The sequence below is a fragment of the Jaculus jaculus genome, chromosome 16 (genome assembly GCF_020740685.1).
Source record: "Jaculus jaculus isolate mJacJac1 chromosome 16, mJacJac1.mat.Y.cur, whole genome shotgun sequence".
In the NCBI taxonomy this organism is placed as follows: Eukaryota; Metazoa; Chordata; class Mammalia; order Rodentia; family Dipodidae; genus Jaculus; species Jaculus jaculus.
In genome coordinates this window covers 21,588,228-21,609,215 of record NC_059117.1, presented here as the reverse complement: position 1 = coordinate 21,609,215, position 20,988 = coordinate 21,588,228, and the positions used below count along the sequence as shown (strand labels likewise).

Genomic DNA, 20,988 nt, shown 5'->3' with positions numbered 1-20,988 from the left:
TTTACAGGGCCACCACATGGGTAGTTTCTTTCTTATAGTATTTGCAACAGATTTTTTTCCCCACATGCTGAATTATACTCTAAAACAGTATGCCGAAGATACACAACATCCAAGTTTTTGGTTATACTCTCTTAAAGTGAATCTAATTTTATTACAGAAAGTTGTATCAACATAAACATGGAAAATTCTTCATTCTCCCAAATATGTTAGCATTAGGTTAAAAACTCATCTAGGCAAAATAGTCTTTATGCTTCCATTTTATTGTTTAAGAATTAAACTGCCACCTCAGTAGTCTTAAGAGCAATATAATGAAACATACATAGATTGAGACTTATGTCCATCATAGCTTCAAAGGCTTCCCTGAAATAAGGCTGGGATTCACATCTTTTTCCTTAAGAAATACTAACATCAATTTTGTTATCACTCTGCTCTCCCACCCTCATTCAAACAATTAACCAACGAATTCAAGTCTAACACCACTGAAACTTTGTCTGCTACAAGACATTCATCTGATCTGCCTCCCTGCATGTTTAATCTAACTTAAATCATCTTTAAAGCCTACAAGAATTCTCATCATGTGAATTTTATGATACTGATTTTATTTGTCCATCTCAAACTCAAATAGTTTTCAATAAAAGGAGAGCTTTTCATAAATAGTTGAGATTCCCTAATGAGAATTTGATATTTTATAATTATATGAAACAAAGAATGGTTTGGATTTTCAACAATATTCTAATAGCCCCTAAACAGGGGCATGAAGAGGAATCAAGTTTGCACCAGTCCAAGTACCTACAGTAATATGATAGAAATACTCACCACCATTTCACACTATTTCACTCCCATGCTTCTAATAACAAGAATTTCTCACTAGAAGTAGTGCATTAGTTAATTAACAAAGTAGACTGTCAACTGCTAAGTGTCGAAGAATCACTTGCTTAAGAAAAAAAAATCTGTCAGTAATTTTGGGCCAGTAAAGATTGAAATAGCCCATTTATATTATTTCTTAGTTCTGCTCTAAGTTCATAAACTATTTTGCATCTGATCATTCAAAATGAAAATTTGTTTTGCCTGTACCTGAATAAAATGGTAAATTAACAATCAGTTCACCTTTTGTCAAAAACAAATTCCTAAATTTATACACTACAAACTAGGTAATAAATGGTATCTGCACACTACACATCATTGTTTATATTATGCACCATTTTAGGGGGGAGGAAAAACTTCACAGGGGTTTAGTCAACTCAAAGGATATATGGTAATATCCTAAGAATAAGATTTATACATATGAGATCTGTATAAATTTTAAGTGGTTATCTTAGCTGGACTGTAACAATCCCCTATAATGCAAAAGCTGACTCTAAAGGCACCTTATAAAGCACTGAAATTCACAATTTAGTCATTACTGTTCCCTTGTCCAATACAAAATTATCTGGTAGTCTTCACTACTGACTCCATGCTAAAATGTTCCAAGTGGAGACTACTTGACCAACAAAAAGAATAGAAAGTGATAGTTCTAAATTTTCAAGTTAGAGGAAACATTCTTATTACATGGCAAAAACACCTGAGCAAATACTAGCTTGTGATTACAAGAAACACTCTTCATTAATACATTATTCAAATTCCTCCATAGCATTCAAGTTGCAGTTTAAAACCAGAATCCAACTACCATGAAATGAGAATTTAAATAAAGCCTTTGCAGCCCTAAGTACTTAAAGACACTGAGCACAGGAGAGCACACTTCATCTAAACACCATTTAAGCAATCATAAAATGTTACTTAAGATCATTAGGTGTGGTGCGCGTGATTCCAGCCATTCACAAGAAGTAAAAATAAAGTATTACTGAGTAATAGCATCCCACCACCAGCTTGGAGCCTGCAGCACTGGCCACTTTCCAAAGGACTAGACTATCCTCTAGTATGACAAGCCTAGGTGTAGCGGTACTGGAAATCGAATGTATCTGGGTGCTCCTGAGGCTGTCGAAACATGAAAAGGCAGCCAAGTGAAGTGCACTAGACAATCACTATTCCTCCCAACTTCAGTGCCCAAAACGGGAACGAATTCTCTATCATGTAACAGTCTGCCTTATAGCAATCTTGGGTTTTTGCTTTTAGGATTTTATTGTAACTTTGGGAAATTAGTGGTAAAACATATAATTAAAAAAAAAAAGTACGTGGCTACACGTAAATTCACATGAAAGTAGCATCTTTACAACCATACTGAAATTTAATCCTTTTACACAGGTTAACAAAATGTGTCACAAGAAAAATTAAACATTGGGCTTAACAAAAACAATACTTTTGAAAATGGAACAATGAATATTTCTTTTCAAATTTTTTACAAATGGTCGCTTCTGAGTCAATGCACCACACTGGGGCAACAGCTGTTAAACGTAGCTGTGCTCGGCTGAGCCACTGATCTGCACTACAATATAGTACTCAGGATCAACCCTAAGGACAAGGATTTAAACCCATTTTAAGAAACATGACTATGTGTTTTATAGCCACCCCAGAAGAGGTAATTTTTCCTTCCCCAAACAGTCAAAGCTTAATTAAAAGATTGACTATATTTAAGTTTTTTTTTTCCCTTGTTATATCTTCAGTTCAAAATACTATTATCATTGGTAATACGGTCTGTATCTTGTCTGATCTGGATGATGTGGTCCAGGAAGTGGGGTTTGAGAAGGCGGGCCCTGCATTCGAGGAGGAGGTGGTGGCCCTCTTGGCGCAGGCCAGATACCAGGACTCATCCCTCCTGGTTGTGTAAATGGAGGGCTCAGAGTTCCTTGATCTTCAGTAAACTGGGGTAAGGAGTTAGGATTGTAATGGTGAGGAGGGGGTGCAGTTACAGGTGGACCACCATGCTGAGGTGGGGGAGGTCCTGGAGGAGGATGATTCATGTAGGGAGGCATCTGGGCAATAATGTGTCCAGGGGGAGGGGTGATTGGCGGTGGAGCAGAGGTCATTGGTGGAGGTGGAGCTTGGCTGTACACCAAGTGCGGAGTACCTGCAGCCTGGGGAGGGTGTGGCATTGGATGGCTTATTGGTGGTGGAGGTGGTGGGGGGGGTGCATAATGTTGCTGAGGAGGCATAATATGATGAGGGTGCGACACCACTGGCTGACCCTGGTATTCGGGATGATGGTGAGCAGGTGCTGGGGCAGGAGGTGGTGGTTCTCTAGCACCTGAATTTGAGTCATCCTGAATAGGAACTGTTATTAAATTGCTGTGTTTTCTTGTTGAGATACGAAAGGTTTCCTGACTGACCGAGCGGGGTGGAGGTGGAGCCATGGAGATCTCTGCCGGGGGAGCACGGATGTCTTCGTGCGGCTGATTATAGTGCTCGTGCGGCACGTGCTGCAAAGGAGGGGGCGGCATCATGATGTGCTGCTTTGGCGGAATATGGCTCATGTGATGCTTGTCTGGAGGCATGAGAAAGCGATCAGGGATTTCAGTGGGCGGAGGGGCGATAGGAGGATGCACGTTTTCAAGTGAAGCACGAGTGGCAGGTTTCCCAGCCCTCATGTGGCGATGGTTGATGTGAGCCTGTAAGTCTCTCTGAGACAGGTACGTCCTCTTGCATCCTTGCACAACGCTGCACATGAAGAGAGAGCCCCGCGCGCACTGCTCGATCCGCTGCACAGGGTCACTACAGCTACAGAAGGGGAAAAGGTTTAAAATAAAATATACTAAATAGAATACACTAAAATAGAATATAAAAGATGCAGTTATTTTTTTAAATGTCTACATTGTCATGTAAAATAGCAGAAGTTAATCAAAATGATTCTAAGTGAGACTTTTATCGTCTTCACTTTGTCTCAAACACTAATAAGCATTTCTACCAACCTCACTTCTTTTTTTAACTCATTTTTTTTTTCTTTTTCTTTTCTTTCTGTTTTGATTTTGCAAGGTAGGATTCTTGCTCTAGCCCAGGCTGACCTGGAATTCACTGTGTAGTCTCAGGGTGGCCTCACACTCACAGCGATCCTCCTACCTCTGCCTCCTGAGTACTGGGGTTAAAGGTGTGCACCACCATGCCTGGCTTTTAACTTAACTTTTAATAACATCATCAAACAATATTTTAAAGAGACCTTATATTTCCCAACATTTAGAATTCATTGAGCTTTGTCAAATAATTCTATGCCTTGCATCCATTTGCCAAAAAACAAAGCAAAGGATCTGTAATCTACAATTATGAAATTCAAACTTATTTGGAGTAAAGTACTTGCTGGGCAAATACTAAGTGAAAGATAGTAAATGGAAAATGCTACAGACTACAATGAGGAATAAGGTCAGCTTAATCATTAGAATTCTTAACATTAGACAACAAAACAAATTAAACTTTGAATGCCAAGGCCCGTTAAGGAAATTTTTCTGAGCCATCAAATTTACTATTCAACTTTATTATTAGACTTTCTTGCCTTTCTAAATTGTCAAAAGTTTCTAAGGGTCAAAACTATAACAACTCTTCATTAATGCGTCCTACTTGCCTTTTTTTTTTTGGTTTGTTTGTGTTTTGTTTTGTTTTGTTTGTTGTTGTTTTTAGAGGTAGGGTCTTGCTCTAGCCCGGCTAACCTGGAATTCACTGACACATTACACTATCTTCCTAGCATCCCGCCCTCACCCCTAGCGGTTCTGTTTCATACTAATTCTAAGATGACAAACAGACTTCATCATTCTGGCCTCTTTGAACTGATTCATAGGTAGTGCCTAGCTCCAACTTGTCTACAAATTTGAACCCCTGCTTCATTTCTATTACACTCTAACCTTTAAAACTAGCTTACAAGCCACTACAATTTAAAAATAAAAAGATGACCAAATCTTACCCTGGACACATCTTATCTCCCTTTTTTTCATGTAAAATAGCACAATCATAGCAAAACACATGCTTGCATGGTATCTGTAAACAAAGACATCATAGTTATGCATACCAGAACAATTTAAAACTATTTATTTAACAGTGATTTGCACATAGACAGCACAAGGACTATCTAAATAAATATTTAAGGCTAAATAAAAATTAGCATTTTTCAATTCAAAAACCTTTTTACTTTAAAAAACAATCTTTATTTGCAAGCAGAGAGAAAGAGAGAATGAGAATATGAATGGGTACTCCAGGGCCTCCAGCCACTGCAAACAAACTCCAAATGCATGTACAACTATGCATCTAGCTTTACGTGGGAACTGAGGAATCGAATCTGGGTCTTTCCACACAAGTTCCTTTACCACTGAGCTATCTCTCCAGTCACATATTTTGAAAACATCAGCTCCTTTTCCAATACATGAATAAATGAACACTTCCTTACACCAAATTTAAAAGAAAAAAAAAAGATGTTTTTATTTTATTTCTTTTCAAGCAGAGAATGAAAGGAGACAGAGAATGGGTAGATCAGGGCCTCTAGCCATTGCAAAAGAACTCCAGATGCCTTTGCCCCATTGTGTATCTGGCTGATGTGGATACTGGGAAATCAAACCTGGGTCCTTTGTCTTCACAGGCAAACACCCTAACTGCTAAGCCATCTCTCCACCACTCAGATTTTTTCTTTTTTTAGAGGTTTCATTATGTGTCTCAGGCTGGCTTCAAACTTAGGGTTCTACTGCTCTGCTCTCAGAAGTGCTGTGATTACAGCCGGGCACCGCAAAGCCAATCTGCTTACATTTTCTGGATCTGTAAATCCTGTAAATTTTTTTTGTTTATTTATTTATTTGAAAGTGACAGAGAGAGAGAGAAAGAGGCAGATAGACAGAGAATGGGCACACCAAGGCCTCCAGCCACTGCAAACAAACTCCAGACGCGTGCACCCCCTTGTGCATCTGGCTAACGTGGGTCCTGGGGAATCGAGCCTCAAACTGGGATCCTTAGGCTTCACAGGCAAGCCCTTACCACAAAGCCATCTCTCCAACCCAATCCTATAAATTTTGACCACAGTCCCTGCAGATAAAAGGCTTCTAAAAAAGAGCACTATAAATATTTTACCTTACCTGGTTCTTTCTAAAGCAGTAAAACAAAACAAAGACCCACACATACAAATTAAATTCATAGTACTGAAAAACTTCCCTTAGTATTCCCTTAATATTTGTCTACTTATCCTTTAGAATCCTACTTCTATACAACTACAAAAAACAGGATTTAATCATACTTACCATTCTCCCATAGATTTTAATGGGCAATCCACACTTATCACAGAAATGAACTGGTGTGTCATCCTTTTCACCCAAGATGTTTATCTGTTGAAACAATATAAATTAAAATTTCCTCCCTAAGCAATTACAAAACTATCTATGCATCATACAATGAAATGGTTAGAATTTCTTAACAGTTGTTACAAAATTGGGGGGGAAAGTGTCTTAACATAGTCCCGATTTGCTTGTTTTTCTTCTTAAATTGTGGTTACTGATATTTCTTGACTTTATTAAGAATTACTTCTAGTTATTTTAGAAACAGTGGAAATAGTGCAAATTGATTTACGTCTGTTGAAAGTCATAGATAAGCTGGGCATGGTGGCGTGCACCTTTAATCCCAGCACTAGGGAGGCAGAGATAGGAGGATTGCCGTGAGTTTGAAGCCACCCTGAGACTCTATAGTGAATTCCAGGTCAGCCTGGGCTAGAGTGAGACCCGACCTGGAAAACCCCACCCCCAAAAAAAGTCATAGATAAAACAGACATTCATATAGTGACTGATGTTTAATTTTTTATTTTCAGTTATACCTTAAAATCCCAAAAAAGGTGTCCAGGAAATCTTCGCTGATTTCCAAACAGTTCACCCCCTTTACAGTCATAGCGTTCTTCTTCATTATAATCAAAGCCCTCTGAGGAAAAAAAAATATTACATATTTGCTTTCCAAGCTCAAGTTTCACTTTAGAAGTATATTTACATGGCAGAATAGGCTCATTTACTGCAAAGCTCTTCTAAATTCTAAAGCCTTTTAAAGGTCTAAGAACATGAAATCAAAATTAGTTTAAACCAGGTGTGATAGCGCACCACTTTAATCTCAGCACTCAGGAGGCAGAGGTAGGAGGATCACCGTGAGTTTGAGACCACCCTGAGACTCCATAGTGAACTGTAGGCATGAACTAGAGTGAGATGCTACCTCAAAAAAAAAAAAAAAAAAAAAAAAAAAAGCCTAGCTTAAAATGCCAGTTAGAAGTGATCATGATCATTCAGTCCAACTCAATCATGTCACAGTTGAGAGTTCTGTAGTACAAGTAACATTAAGATTAATGATTAAGATTAATGGTAGATCCAAGAATAGACGTCTGCATACTTTCTCATTGACAAAGACTATTACAACAAAAAATTCTGCAGATTTCTTATAACCTCAGCTTTAAACTGAGAATGACTTCAGACAGAAAATACAAATTCATACACTTCTTCCTTTCAGTTAAAACCTTTCTGCTGGGGCTGGAGAGATAGCTTAGTGGTTAAGGCACTTGACTGTGAAGTCTAAGGACACAGGCTTGATTAAACCCACATAAGCCAAATGCACATGGTAGCACATGCATCTGAAGTTTGTTTGCAGTGGCTAGAGGCCCTGGCATGCCAATTCTATTTCTCTTTCCCTCCTCGCAAATAAATAAACAAAATATATTAGAAATTTAAAAAAAAAAAAGGCCAGGCATGGTGGCACATGCCTTTAATCCCAGAACTTGGGAGGCAGAGGTAGGAGGATTGCCATGAGTTCGAGGCCACCCTGAGACTACATAGTGAATTCCAGGTCAGCCTGAGCTAGAGCAAGACCCTGCCTCAAAAAAACAAAAATAAATAAATAAATAAAATGAAATAAAAACTTTTCTGTCCCTAGAATTAATCACCCAAACAGAAGTCATGCAACACAGTATATATATTCACTGGGCTCAGTTTATTTGGCCTAACTAAAAAGTGGGTCTGATACAGAATAGAAAAACCAATAAACAGTCTGATGGGAATGCTAGGGAGAATTTAACCGCCTGAAGTAAAGCTGGAAAGATGAAGGTATTCCAAGGTGTGACACTTCCCTCAACACTTTCTGGCCCTTGCACTGGCCAAACACACAAGTTTTATTTAACTTTCCCTGCACACCTGTGCTCGCACAGACACACACAGATGCACACACACAAACAGGAATGCAAGAAATATTTGAAGCTAATACAGTAATAGACTGATGACCTCTAACACAAATTCATACTTCAAAGTCACAGTTTTCATATGAATTACATCTGAGTGCACCTGAGCTCTTATGGAGCCAATTTATACCTCATAAAAACTGGTGCTTTGGGCTGGAGGGATGGCTTAGAGGTTAAGTGCTTACCTATGAAGCCTAAGGACCCCGGTTCAAGGCTCTATTCCCCAAGACCCACATTAGCCAGATGGACAAGGGGGCACACACATCTGGAGTTTGTTTGCAGTGCCTAGAAGCCATGGTGCACCCATTCTCATTCTCTCTCTCCCCCCCCTCTCTCTCTGTCACTCTCAAATAAATAAAAATAAAAATAAAAAACTGGTGCTTAAAATTTAAAATAAGGAAAAAACTCAGTGTATCAAACCCAGAAAATTATTGAGACCAGCAGCCAAAAAAGATGTGGAGCACATTATTACTTTTCAGAGTATCCTTAGTCCTTATCATTAAGTTATCAGTCTGGGTATTTGTCTACTTGAGCACCAAAACTCCATTTCAAGCAATGCTTTTTAAAATATATATCATTTTAAAAAATTCCAAATGGGGGCTAGAGAGATGGATCAACAGTTAAGGCACTGGAGTGCAAAGCCTAACGGCCTGAGTTCAATTCCCCAGTACCCACATAAAGCCCGATGCACAAAGTGGCACGCACATAAATCTGGAGTTTGTTTGCAGTGGCTAGGGGACCTGGTGTGCCCTTTCTTTCTCTCTCTCCTTGCAAATAAATAAATACCTTTTTAAAAATTCCAAATGGGTAAATCTAAAGTATCCTAAAATTATCTTTAGAATCAGCTTGCTCCTAACAGTAGTGGGTGCTATATGGCTTGGGAATGTGAGGGAATACCTGAAAGGTAGGAGGAGACTTTAGATTTTTTGCATGGCTTGATTATAAGAATGTAATTGTAGAGGGAGGGAATTACCATGGGATATTTTTTTATAATCATGGAAAATGTTAATAAAAATTAAAAAATTAAAAAAAAAAGAATTGTATATTTTGTACATTTAAAAAAATCTTTACAAGAAAGTCAGCAGCAACAGCCCTGCTTGGCTACTATGATTAATTCATTTACATGGCCTTATACATGCCACGCATATGCTCTACCACTGAGCTACGTCCCAGACTAAGTACTCCAACTTAAAAGTTAACTGCCGAGTACATGTGTGTGTGTGTGCGCTTGTACACCACTCACACCCTGTAGTATGTGGGGAAACAAACCTACAGCAAAAGAAACCATATTATAAAGTATAGTGAGTCTAATTCTAAAAAGAGATAGATTGCTAGATAATAGAAAAGTTTAGAAGTAAAACACACTACCAGAATTTTAATGTATGTTAGCAGCAGGATTCCTCTTCAGCAAGAAAAAGACAAATTAGCCTGGCTAGCTGCTTCTCAGTAGAAAGCGAATACAAACATCTGTGAATGTTCTAAAGCAATGGCCAATAAAGCTTCTCAGTAAAAGGCCGCTCAGAACTTACTTTGGGCTTCTTAGAGCCTATCATCTATAGCACAAGTACTCAGTTCAACCATCGTAATGCTATAGTAGCCCCAGGCAATACTTACACAAAAAACTTTTTTATACTCATGAAATAAAGGTATGCCTTTTTAAAGAAAGTGTTAAAACTGGAAAGAAAGAGCTAGAGGGATGGCTTAGCAGTTAAGGCGTTTGCTCGCAAAGCTTAAGGACCTAGGTTTGATTCTCTAGGTCTCACATAAGCCAGATGCACATGGAGGCACATACATCTGGAGTTTGTTTGCAATACCTAGAGGCCCTGGTGTGGCCATTTTCACACTCTCTCCCTCTGTCTCTAATACATAAATATAAATAAAAATAAAACCTTTTAAAAAAACTGGAAAGAAGTAACAGCAAATACTAGTTAACTAACTAGTAAGATCTTCAAGCTCTATGCAATAAAACTTTATATATACTATTCAAAAGACAAATGGACTAAACAACATAGAGTTGTATTAGCTAGTTTTACTAATTTACAAAAAACTCATAAAATAAAAATCAAGAGAAAGGCAGCCAAAGAAAAAAGTGAAGGATAAGACCAGAAAACACAAGAAATGAGAAGACACACAGCTTCACAGATAAATTTGAGAGGGCAGGAAGAATCAGGAGCCAGAGGACAGGGTAACGTGTTTTGGAATGTTGTCTTCCGGATATGAAGTGGCCAATGTATTCATGACCCGACAAGACCAGCACAATCCTGGCCCAGCAATGTTCCCTTACGCAGGGAGAAGAGGGACGAGTTGGAAACAAGGGGGTCAGTTGAAGGAGCATGGGGGAGGAGGGATAAAAGAAGGCATTGGAAAGGTATTATGATCAAAATACGTTGTGTTCATGCATGAAAATTATCCATTAAAAAATGAAAAAGAAGCCGGGCATGGTGGTGCATGCCTTTAATCCCAGCATTTGGGAGGCAGAGGTAGGAGGATCGTTGTGAGTTTGAGGCCAGCCTGAGACTAGAGTGAATTCCAGGTCAGCCTGGACTAGAGTGAGACCCCACCTCAAAAAAAAGAAAGACAGACAGACAGACAGACAGACAGAAAGAAAGAAAAGGAAATTTGAATCAGGTGTGATTGTTGCTTCATGTCCGTTATCCCAATCACCTGGGAAGCTGAGGTAGGAAGACTGCCATGAGATCAAGCCAACCTGAGCTACAGACTCAAAAAATAATTTATAAATTTTAAAGTGAAACCAAATATTGATATTTGGGAACATAAAACCAACAAACCTTTTTTCAAGAGTAATTTAACGATCTGACAAATGCTAAAATGTATAACATCAAGATTTTAAAGTCCCCAAAATTTCTGCAAAGTATAAATGCTACAAAGTATACATCATCATCATCATTTTTGAGGCAGGACAGGGTCTCACTCTAGCCCCAGTTACCCTTGAACTCACTCTATGCTGGCCTCTAACTCAGTGATCCTCCTACCTCTGCCTCCCAGGTGCTGAGATTAAAGGTGTGTGCCATCACACCTGGCCGAAGTATATACTATGTACTACAATAATGTTATAAAAATTTTTCAAATAAACCTAGAAAAATGTTAAATGAATTAATGGTGTATCTACAGATTATCTAAAGTTATTTATTGGAGACAGACTGGCTGTGTAGTCCAGGCTGCTTTCAAACTGTGATCCTCCTGCCTCAGTGTCCTGAGTACTGGGATTACAAACATGTGCCACCACACATGACTAAACCTGTTTTTTGTTTTTTTAGGTAGGGTCTCACTCTAGCCCAGGCTGACCTGGAATTCACTATGGTGTCTCAGGGTGGTCTCAAACTCATGGCAATCCTCCCACCTCTGCCTCCCGAGTGCTGGGATTAAAGGTGTGCTCCTGCTGGGCGTGGTGGCACACGCCTTTAATCCCAGCACTCGGGAGGCAGAGGTAGGAGGATCGCCGTGAGTTCGAGGCCACCCTGAGACACCATAGTGAATTCCAGGTCAGCCTGGGCTAGAGTGAGACCCTATCTCGAAAAGCAAAAAAAAAAAAAAAAAAAAAAAAAAAAAAAGTGTGCTCCACCACGGCCGGCTTCTAAATATATATTTAAAATATTTTATTTAGGGCTGGAGAGATGGCTTAGCGATTAAGCACTTGCTTGAGAAGCCTAAGGACCCCAGTTCGAGGCTCAATTCCCCAGTACCCACATAAGCCAGATGCATAAGGTGGTGCATGCACCTGGAGTTTGTTTGCAGTGGCTGGAGGCGCTCATATGCATGTGCTTGCTTGCTCGCTCGCGCTCTCTCTCTCTCCACCTATCACTCTCAAATAAATAAACAAAAGAATAAAAATAAATATTTTATTTATTTGAGAGAGAGAAAGAGAATGAGAATGGGCATGCCAGGGCTACTACCATTGCAAACACACTACAGACATATACACCACCTTGTGTATCTGGCTTACATGGGTATTAGGGAATTGAACCTGAGTCCTTAGGCTTCGCGGGCAAGTGCCTTAACTGCTAAACCATCTCTCCAGCCCTAAACCTATTTTTTAAAACTGAGACACAATAACACGTACTGATAAGGCAAAATCTCAGACGCAAAACACATGAAAAAAAGCAGTTATATATAATACTACTATTTTTACATAAAAGATCTTAACAGAGGTTTATCTTTGGAGAGAACTATGGGGAAAGAACAACAAATTATACTTTTAACATTGTGCTTTCTGCAATACTGTCTAGATTTGCTTTTATGAGGAACAGGGGGACTTACAGGGCAAAATGAAATTCAAACAAAAGAGCATGAATACAGTATGTACTGTTTCTTTTTTTAAAAAAGTATGGTTAAGTAAATAAAATCACAGGTACTTAGTGCGCAATCAGATAAAATGAAGGTGCTGAACTTATCAGTTTAACAATTACCTTCATCACCAGGTGGAGCCTTTGCAGGCATCCTGGTAACAGTTCTTTGAGTTCGAGGTACAGGCTTAGCTTTGTTTGCTTGTTTCGAGATAAGTTTTATAGGAATTCTTCTGCGAACATCAAGGCTACCCAAGGATCCAGAACTATTAGTGCCTTGTAACTCATTGTCTATACAAGGGGAAAAAAAAAAATGGTTGTAATTTCTTTTAGAAGATTATTTTCTATCATAAGTATGACAACAATCAACATTATCAAAGTACTAAATTAAAGATCTGGGTTGTAATTTTAAATATTAGACTGATGCAAGTTTAACTGCTAATTTTCATCATTTTGGGTAAATCTTTAAAGCAATCTTTTAGACCCTGAGACCTGGAACCTTTCCAGAAACTGATACAAATTACAGGATATTTACTTCTCCCTAGGAAAGTAATAAAATTTTTCCATATAATTCCACAACAGTTTATAGAATCATAAAACCCTTCATAAGCCCAAGATGAGAACCTCTGCCACCATCTATAGTAGTTTCTTTCTCTTTTTTTTTTTTTGCAAGAAGAAAGAAAGCTATCCGGATCTCTGTGTCTGATCAGGTAGCAGAGCAGCAACTCCACACTGAACCTGTATCAGGACAGCCAAGAAACAGAAACACAAAACTGACTTGATGACTAAAGTTTATCCCCTTAAATATAAAACTCTGTCTAAAAAGTCCTCAGGCAAGCTGGGCGTGGTGGTGCACGCCTTTAATCCCAGCACTCGGGAGGCAGAGGTAGGAGGATCACTGTGAGTTCGAGCCACCCTGAGACTACATAGTGAATTCCAGGTCAGCCTGAGCCAGAGTGAGACCCTGCCTCGAAAAACCAAAAAAAAAAAATAATAATAATAATAATAAAAAAATAAAAAGTCCTCAGGAGTATATCAAAAATCACACCATTTAATGGAACATGCAATAGAATATTTGTGTTATAATATTTCTTGAGACATAGTTATTTTTAGTAGCACAGTAGTTGAAAATTGTAGTTTAGCAGGATTCAAGGTTTCTAACTTCAACCAGGTCTCAGCAACTAATACTTTCTAGTTTCTAAAATTTCTATTATAATCTATGGCAAAAATTAACTCATGTGTCATAATCAATTACTTCACAGAATTGACTCATACAAATTTTAAGTTACCTTTTTCAAGAACAGAAAAATGTATAACAAAATATTCAACTGTAAATACAGACAAAAAGGAAAATGCCCTGAAATATGCAAATGAAAAATTTGCAATTGTAATGTTTCACACATTATCTAATGAAGAAAGTGCCTGCATGAAATATTACAATCAAAAGCAACAAACTGCCCACACTGAATTCCTAACGCCAAAATGTGGAAACAGTGAGTACTGACGACCTTCAACCCTAGAAGGAACAGTTATGTGAAATGCATGTTCTCCTGCCCTTTTGTGAACAATATAAAGCAGAATTCAAAATGGACCTAAATGGTTACTTTAAACATGTTCAGTCTGCTTTCTACTCTTTTAATAGCTAATTATTCCAAATGAAATCCATAAAATCTGAAATCAAAATAAACCAATTTGATCAAGTTTCAACATACACTAAATGAGATCAATTTGTTAATGTATTGTCTGTTTTCCCTGAATCTGCTTATGTAAAATTACTTACCAAAGAGAGAGAAGAAAAAATGGCCTTTTTTCTTATTTTCAAATGTACTCCTACCTCTCCAATGAACTAAAAGAAATGATTTTCCTTCAGATACTACTGAAAGGATTTTTAACAGTATTACCTTTGTGAATGAAATGTCATTCTTCACTTGGCAAGTTCTTTATGCACACCTCACACAAGCGAATTTTCTTATTGGCTAACCCTTATGACTGCTGTTTGCCTCAAATTTCAAGGGACAACATTCTTGGTTTATCTGGGTTGTTATTTTTAAATGGCTAAGTGGTTAAGGCACTTGCCTGCAAGGCCAAAGGACCCGTGTCTAATTCCCCAGGACCCACGTAAGCCAGATGTGCAAGGTGGCACATGTCTGGAGCTCGTTGGCAGTGGCTGGAGGCCATGGCGTGCCATTCTCTCTGTCTGCCTCTCTCTCTCTCTCTCAAATAAGTTTGTTAAAATGAGTATTTTTAATTTTTTTATTAAGAATTAAAACACACTATACTCAAAAGGAGGTTGTGCTATAAGAAAACAAAGCACACATAAAGTCCTTGGGTAAGACACAAACAGTAAAAGAATAACTACTTAGGGCAATCCACTTTTAGTATATGGACACCTAGGGACATCACAGGAGAATCCACTTTTACAAGGTGTCATACTTTTATACAGTTTCAAAAAAGATATACTTAATATTTATCCGGAGTAAAAGGAATTGAGAAGCTGAAGTCAGGGTTCGTGATCAGAGGTAGAACCTGCCTGTCATGCTCAAGACCCTGGGTTTGGTCCCTAGCAAAACTTCCAATGCCCAATTATGGAATTTGTGTTACTTTCTGGTGCTAACTCTTACAATGACCAAAGAATGAGTAAGTGCTACTTGTGAGTTTGCCAGAGTACTTCTAACATTGAACATCTTAATTTACAAGATCTTTTGCTATTAAAATCATTCTTCTGAGACGCAATGCTATTCAGTCAGAAAATCGTCAATTAACTAGCTAACTGGCATTTTCTCATTTCCCAATGGCTTTGCAATTCAAATACTTTTCAAATTCAGGTTCATGGACTTCATAACAGTTTGAATCTTTGGCAAGGTTTGAAGATTTGCCTTACAATGCATACCAGTTAATATTGTCTTAAAAAAATGTTTTCTATTTGCTTATATGAGGAAGATAGAAAGAGGCACAGAGGGAGAGGGACTGAGAGAAAGCTGGGGGGGGGGGGAGAGAAAGGGCTCGCCAGGGCCTCCAGCCTCCACAAACCTTATGCATTTGGCTTACCTGGGTCCCTTGGCTTTGCAGGCAAGTGCCTTAACCACTGAGCCATCTCTCCAGCCCTAAGTGTCTTTTGATATGAAACATTAAAACGACTGCCACAGAACCTAATTTAAACACAGTAAAGCTAATGTTATGCAGTAAAGGGATCTCACTGGAAACTTTTTTTTTTAACCAGTTAGCTGACTAGTGATTATTTTCATGTTAAAAAGACTTTTGCATCCTTAGGCAACCTTTTAACTTAGAATAAACAGGCTTACCACACATGCACCCACACTCAAACTCCCTTAACTTAGCTTCAAAGTGTGGCAGGAATTTGACACACAATTCCAATATAGGTTCAAATGAGAAACATTCTGCTAAAACTGGAGTTCCTTAGAGGCTGGACATGGCCCACCTTCGAGCTTCAGAAAATCCCCCATAGGGAGTAACTTGCAAATGTGTGTTTTCAGTCCACATATTTCCTCTAGTCTCTGTACTTCCCGCCACATCTCAATACATACCTTATACTTAGCAGTCCAAAACCAAACTATTGTTCCAAAATTCCCATCTTCCTTCTTTAAACACTGCCAAGTTTTCCCCAACTCAGCAGCATGTGTTACCAAGATGCTCAAATGAGAAACACAGGCACTTCTCGTTTCTCTCACATACCTCACCACCCATGGGCGGGTGTTGGGTTCTACACCAATGTATTTATTGCATTGGCCCAGCGCTCCCTTTCTCCACACACTGCATTATTGGGGGCTGAACCCAGGCCTGTGCTTGCTAAGTAAGTGCTCCCCTATTGAGCTACATGGGCTACCCCTTAATTTCACTAAACCAAGACTGCAACCACCACCTACATTATCTACTTCCTGAGTCTTCTCCTCCTTACCCCTTTTCTAATAGAAGTCCAAAACGACCTTTTTAAATGTTTCTCTTAAAAGACAGGTGTGATGGTGCATGCCTTTAATCCCCAGCACTTGGGAGGCAGAGATAGGAGGATCACCAAGAGTTCGAGGCTAGCCTGAGGCTACCAAGTGAATTCCAGGTCAGCCTGGGCTAGAGCGAGACCCTACCTCGAAAAAACCAAAATAAATAAATAAAATGTTTCTCTTCCACTTCTGCTCAATGGCTTCATCTTCACTTAACATTTTAACTCTTTATCATGGTTTTAAGTCCTTAAACAAGCAAACTTACACTTTTTCCTTTCCAATCTCATCTTGGGGCTTTCCCACGTGTTAGCTAGACTACAGCTAATTGGCCTTCTCAATCTACATTTGCCTATCACAGCATCTCTGTGCGTGTACCTGACATCCATCAAACCTCAGCGTAACTGTTAACCTTCCAAGAACAATGTCCCTGCTCCTTGGTATCTGTTTTTCTTAAGGCACTCACCATTATCAGTCAATACTAAAAACAAAAAACAACACAAAACAAAACAAAAAAAAAAAAAACTTGCCCTCTCCAATAGAATGCTATCTCCATGAAAACAAGAACACATTCCTATTGTTCTATTGTTTACCATTCCTCATTCCATCTCCAAACCTACACCTATCTGCACAACTGGCATAAATATAAATGGAATTATATAATTAAGCTGGTTTGTAATGACTGAGGGCATTCCAACCACTACTTGAAGAAAAAGCCTTTCCCTCTACATGCGCTAGGGTCGGTGTAATTGTCAGAAGCACTCAATTGCCAAGAGCACTCAGTCGATGTCCAAGAACCACAAGGAAGCGAAACCAATAAAAAGCACTGCAAGGTGCAAAACCACTCTCACTTGCAGCATGAGATGTAGATGCCTTTATCTTAAGATCTTTCTCTGTAAACGTCTTCAAATGATGAGGAGGTAACAGCCGAAGGGCGGGGCATGCTCTGGGGCTTAGCTCTATGATTTCGAAAACTATCCGACTCCTATGTAGACCTCTGCGCCGAAGAGACAAAAACTCAAGAGCTGTGACCAGGCAGCAGCCACCAAACGCTGAAACAGCAGGAAGTCTCCAACCCACTCTTTCCCATCCATCCAACCTGACGAGACTTCTCCCAAGTCCGAAGAGTGAAATCCACCCCGCCAGTTTCCCCAGAACTTAGTGCAGAACAGCTGGAGTGGAGGGAGGGGCGGAGAGAGGGAGAGAGAGAACCCCTGGCAAACCCTCCGCTTCCTACGAAGCCTGTGCCACCCACTACCCCGGAGGGGAGGCGGCTGCAGCCGGTCCCAAGGATGGAGGTACCGCAAGGACTGAGGGTTAGGCCGGGGAAAGGCAGGCCCTGCCCCGCACAGGAAGGACTCTCGGGGATTTCCTCCTCACCGCCACACCCCAGGGCAGTGGGGCGTGTGGAACCCCTTTTGCCCACGGGGCGATCAGTCCCACTTCAGCCACTGGGGGGGTACGAAACCAGGACCCCACTGCCTCCGCCTCCTTACCAGTGTGATCCATGATTCGGCTCGCGGGGCACAGTGGGAGCGGAAGTGGACTGCGCCGGAGTCGCAGCGAGCGCGTGCGCTCTACCTTCCGGGAGCCCGGGAGCCGGAAGTGTGGCGAGGTTGCCACCCCCCCCCCCACCCCGCTTAAGCTCGCAAAGGGCTTCCTGTTCTCGCTTCCGACACCCGACTCTGGGAAGGGAAGAGGCAGAAAGAGTGAGGGGACTCAAGCATCGAGATTTCTTTAAGGACCTCTCCTCCAAGAGGAAGTAGCCCTTAATTGGGAACGATGCCGAAGGGAAACGCGGGGTGTATAGCGGGGGGCGGGAGTGAGCGGTAGTAGCCGGAGGAGCACACTTCCGGCAGGGAAGGAGCGAGGCATTCTGGGATTTGTAGTACGCCGCAGCCGGTCTGGCCTTGCCCACCGCGCACGCTCGGGGCCGTGGCGCTGGTCCCACCCCGGCGGGCGGAGTAACGGTTTGGAATCCCCCCGCCCCTAGCCCCCCCCCACACACACACACTCCGCGGGTCCGCGAGCCCCGCTGTCCAGCACCGGGCCCCCGGGAGAGTTGTAAACACACGCGCGCTCGCAGCGTTTCTTCCAGTGGCAGGTCGCCCGGGGCAGGGTGAGGGTGGAGCTAGCTCCAGGCTCGCTTGCACAGTCGGGCCCTGTGCTTGTTGTCCAGATGTGCTTTGTCCCGGCAGTTACCGGGACCCACGCCCCGCTGCCCACCTCCCAAGTCTCCTGCGGCTGAAATGCACTGCGTGGACTCGCTTTCTAGACCAGCGCCGGGGCGTGGGGGGTGGGGCGGGGAGGGGAGGGGGCAGCGCCTGGACCGTTTCTGCCCGGGACCCTGAGCTGCGGTGTGCACCGTGGGGCCGCAGGAAGGGAGGATGGAGAGCGAGAGAGGTGGGGACAGCGCCAGGGAAGAGAGAGGTGAGAAAGGAAAGGCCTCAAACGAGGAAGAGCGTTACCACAGAGAGGCTGTACCTAGTTCCAGTTCCAGCTCCCGGGGGTTTGTGGCTGCTGCTTTCATCCTGCTTGGCCAGAACAAAAGAAAGTGTCAAAAGGGCGATTTTCTGAAGGACCTTCGGTGATGTCTACCCCCCCACCCCACCCCACCCCTGTACCCCCCTCGCAGACCTGGCTCATTTGTGTCCAGCCCTTCCCACTTGATGCTCTCGGGCGTGTAGAAAGGTGCACAATTAGTGGAAAACACAGGCTTAGGAGTCAAGGGATTTGGGCTCTATTGTTGTTGTCCCTTGGTGACGACATCGTTACCTTGGGTTGTTCACGCATTCAGTGCCAGAGGTCCTAGATCAATAAAACATGTTTGTCTGTATGGTCTCCTGTGGAAGTGTGTGTTTTTTTTTTTTTTTGTTTTTTTTTTTCATGGTGCTGAATTCCGAATAAAGTTTGCGTGGCAATGGTTTCTGTGTGTTGTATGTTAAGGGTTGTGACCGATACTGAGATGATAGTGCTGTTAAGTGTACCATGTTATTTAGTGAGTGGCACTGGGACCTTGAGCTTTATAAACAAGTTGCAGGTCTAGTCCGAGTCAAGGACATTGGTCAATTAATGTTCTCTTTGCTTTGTTGTAACAGAGTGAATGTGAAGTTCTGTGCCAGTAAGTGGTTTTTCAGCGTGTTCTCCATTGCTGAAACTGCTCTTTTGGGGGGGTAGGGAAACAGCTTTATCCCACACCACCCTTTTTCTCTAAATACATTTGAGGTTTTTTTTTTTTTTTTTAACAACGTAGGGTTTTCCAGGAGGTAGTTTTTATTCAGAAAGGGGTCTTACTCTCACCCCAAGTTTGATACAAATCTAGGCTCCAAATAATACTAGTGCTTGCTGATGCTAAAAGATCAAAAGTCAGGCTGGAGACATGGCTTAGTGGTTAAGCACTTGCCTGTGAAGCTTAAGGACCCCAGTTCGAGGCTCGATTCCCCAGGACCCACGTTAGCCAGATGCATGGGGTGGGTGGAGGAGACATGCATCTGGAGTTCGTTTGCAGTGACTGGAGGCCCTGGCATACCCATTCATTCTCTCTCTCTGATGCTCTCAAATAAAAATAAATAAATAAAATATCAGAATTTAAAATTGTATTTGATATAATTGTGACTCAGAAGTTTTGTTCGCACTTTATGGTGCATCAAGTTGGAATATTTCCTGTGAAAGCCCAACATGGTGACCACATGCCTGACATTCCAGCACTTGGGAGCCTGAGGTAGAAAGAGGGTACATTGAACCCAGCTTGGGCTATGTCATGAAATCCTATCTCAAAAAAATGAAAGAAAAAAATTACTGAGGGACTACTTTAATATTTTAGTAAAATGTTAAACAAGTACTTGATGTGACAGCTGTTACATTTATACATTGCCTTAAATCTACTTTATGCTCCCCTGCTTTCCCAGTGAAGTGACATTGTGATAAGTGGGACTGAACATGGCCTTTTTATTTTTCAAGTGTCACTAGCATATATTAAATATGGCAGGTCCATCCATACATATAATGTAATTTGACCATATTTGCCCCTCTGACCCTTTCTCAGGTCTCCCACCTTCCCTCCTTCTTCCACCTCTATAACAGTTCCCCTTTTGTTTTCATTTCATTTTTCTCCCCTAAATTCCATATCTGAGAGAAAATGTGATGTTTATCTCTAGGACACTGGCTTACTTAATAGGGTCTCCAGTTTCATCCATTTTCCTACAGTTAACCTAAGTTTGTTTCCTTTATGACTGACCAGAATTCCCTTCTGTAAATGTACCACACAGTCTTCATCACTCACCTGTTGATGGACAACTAAGGTCATTCCATAAGATGTTGTAATCAGCTCCTGGGATGAACTTTCAGGCACAGTTCATGGGAGGAAGGGACTTATTTTAAGCTTATAGACCCAGGGGAAGTTCCATCAATGGTGGAAGAAGCTGTCTCCCTTTCACAAATCAAGTGGGGCAGGGAGGAGCCAGCAAACACTAAAAAGCAGCATGTACAACCCACCATTATTCCAAACTTCCAGCCTTTGGGCTAGACTCCAGTCTGCCTCCCAGTGATATGCTCCCCTCCAATAGGCTGCTAGAGACTTAAACAAGAAATTGTTTTGTTCATTTTAATTTATTTATTTGAAAGTGACAGA

At 41.0% G+C, this 20,988-nt stretch overlaps 1 protein-coding gene across 4 annotated transcripts; it reads right to left on the bottom strand.

The window, feature by feature from the left end:
- Positions 1–239: 239 nt before the first annotated feature.
- Cbll1 (Cbl proto-oncogene like 1) lies at positions 240–19,066 on the bottom strand. Of its 4 annotated transcripts, XM_045136088.1 has the most exons (7): positions 18,996–19,066; positions 18,843–18,889; positions 12,529–12,696; positions 6,707–6,807; positions 6,141–6,224; positions 4,823–4,896; positions 240–3,651 (listed from the first exon to the last, which is right to left on the bottom strand). In XM_045136088.1, exons 2-7 carry the CDS (start codon positions 18,886–18,888, stop codon positions 2,616–2,618), a joined length of 1,509 nt encoding a protein of 502 aa, XP_044992023.1. In that variant the 5' UTR covers position 18,889; positions 18,996–19,066; the 3' UTR covers positions 240–2,615. The 4 variants fall into 4 exon arrangements, with proteins under 4 accessions (XP_044992023.1, XP_004652927.1, XP_044992024.1 ...); XM_004652870.2 differs by lacking the exons at positions 18,843–18,889; positions 18,996–19,066 and adding an exon at positions 17,855–17,960; XM_045136089.1 differs by lacking the exons at positions 18,843–18,889; positions 18,996–19,066 and adding an exon at positions 17,739–17,753.
- Positions 19,067–20,988: the final 1,922 nt, after the last annotated feature.

Bases quoted from the DNA above. Each gene is read 5' to 3' on its own strand.
- Cbll1 (XM_045136088.1), bottom strand. From the start codon at position 18,888: ATGAAAGCAGCAGCCACAAACCCCCGGGAGCTGGAACTGGAACTAG. The intron at 6,808-12,528 runs GTAATTGTTAAA...TTTTTTCCTCAG, and splicing joins GGCTCCACCTGGTGATGAAG to AGGGCTTTGATTATAATGAA. The intron at 4,897-6,140 runs GTAAGTATGATT...CTTTGTTTACAG, and splicing joins TTAAAATCTATGGGAGAATG to ATACCATGCAAGCATGTGTT.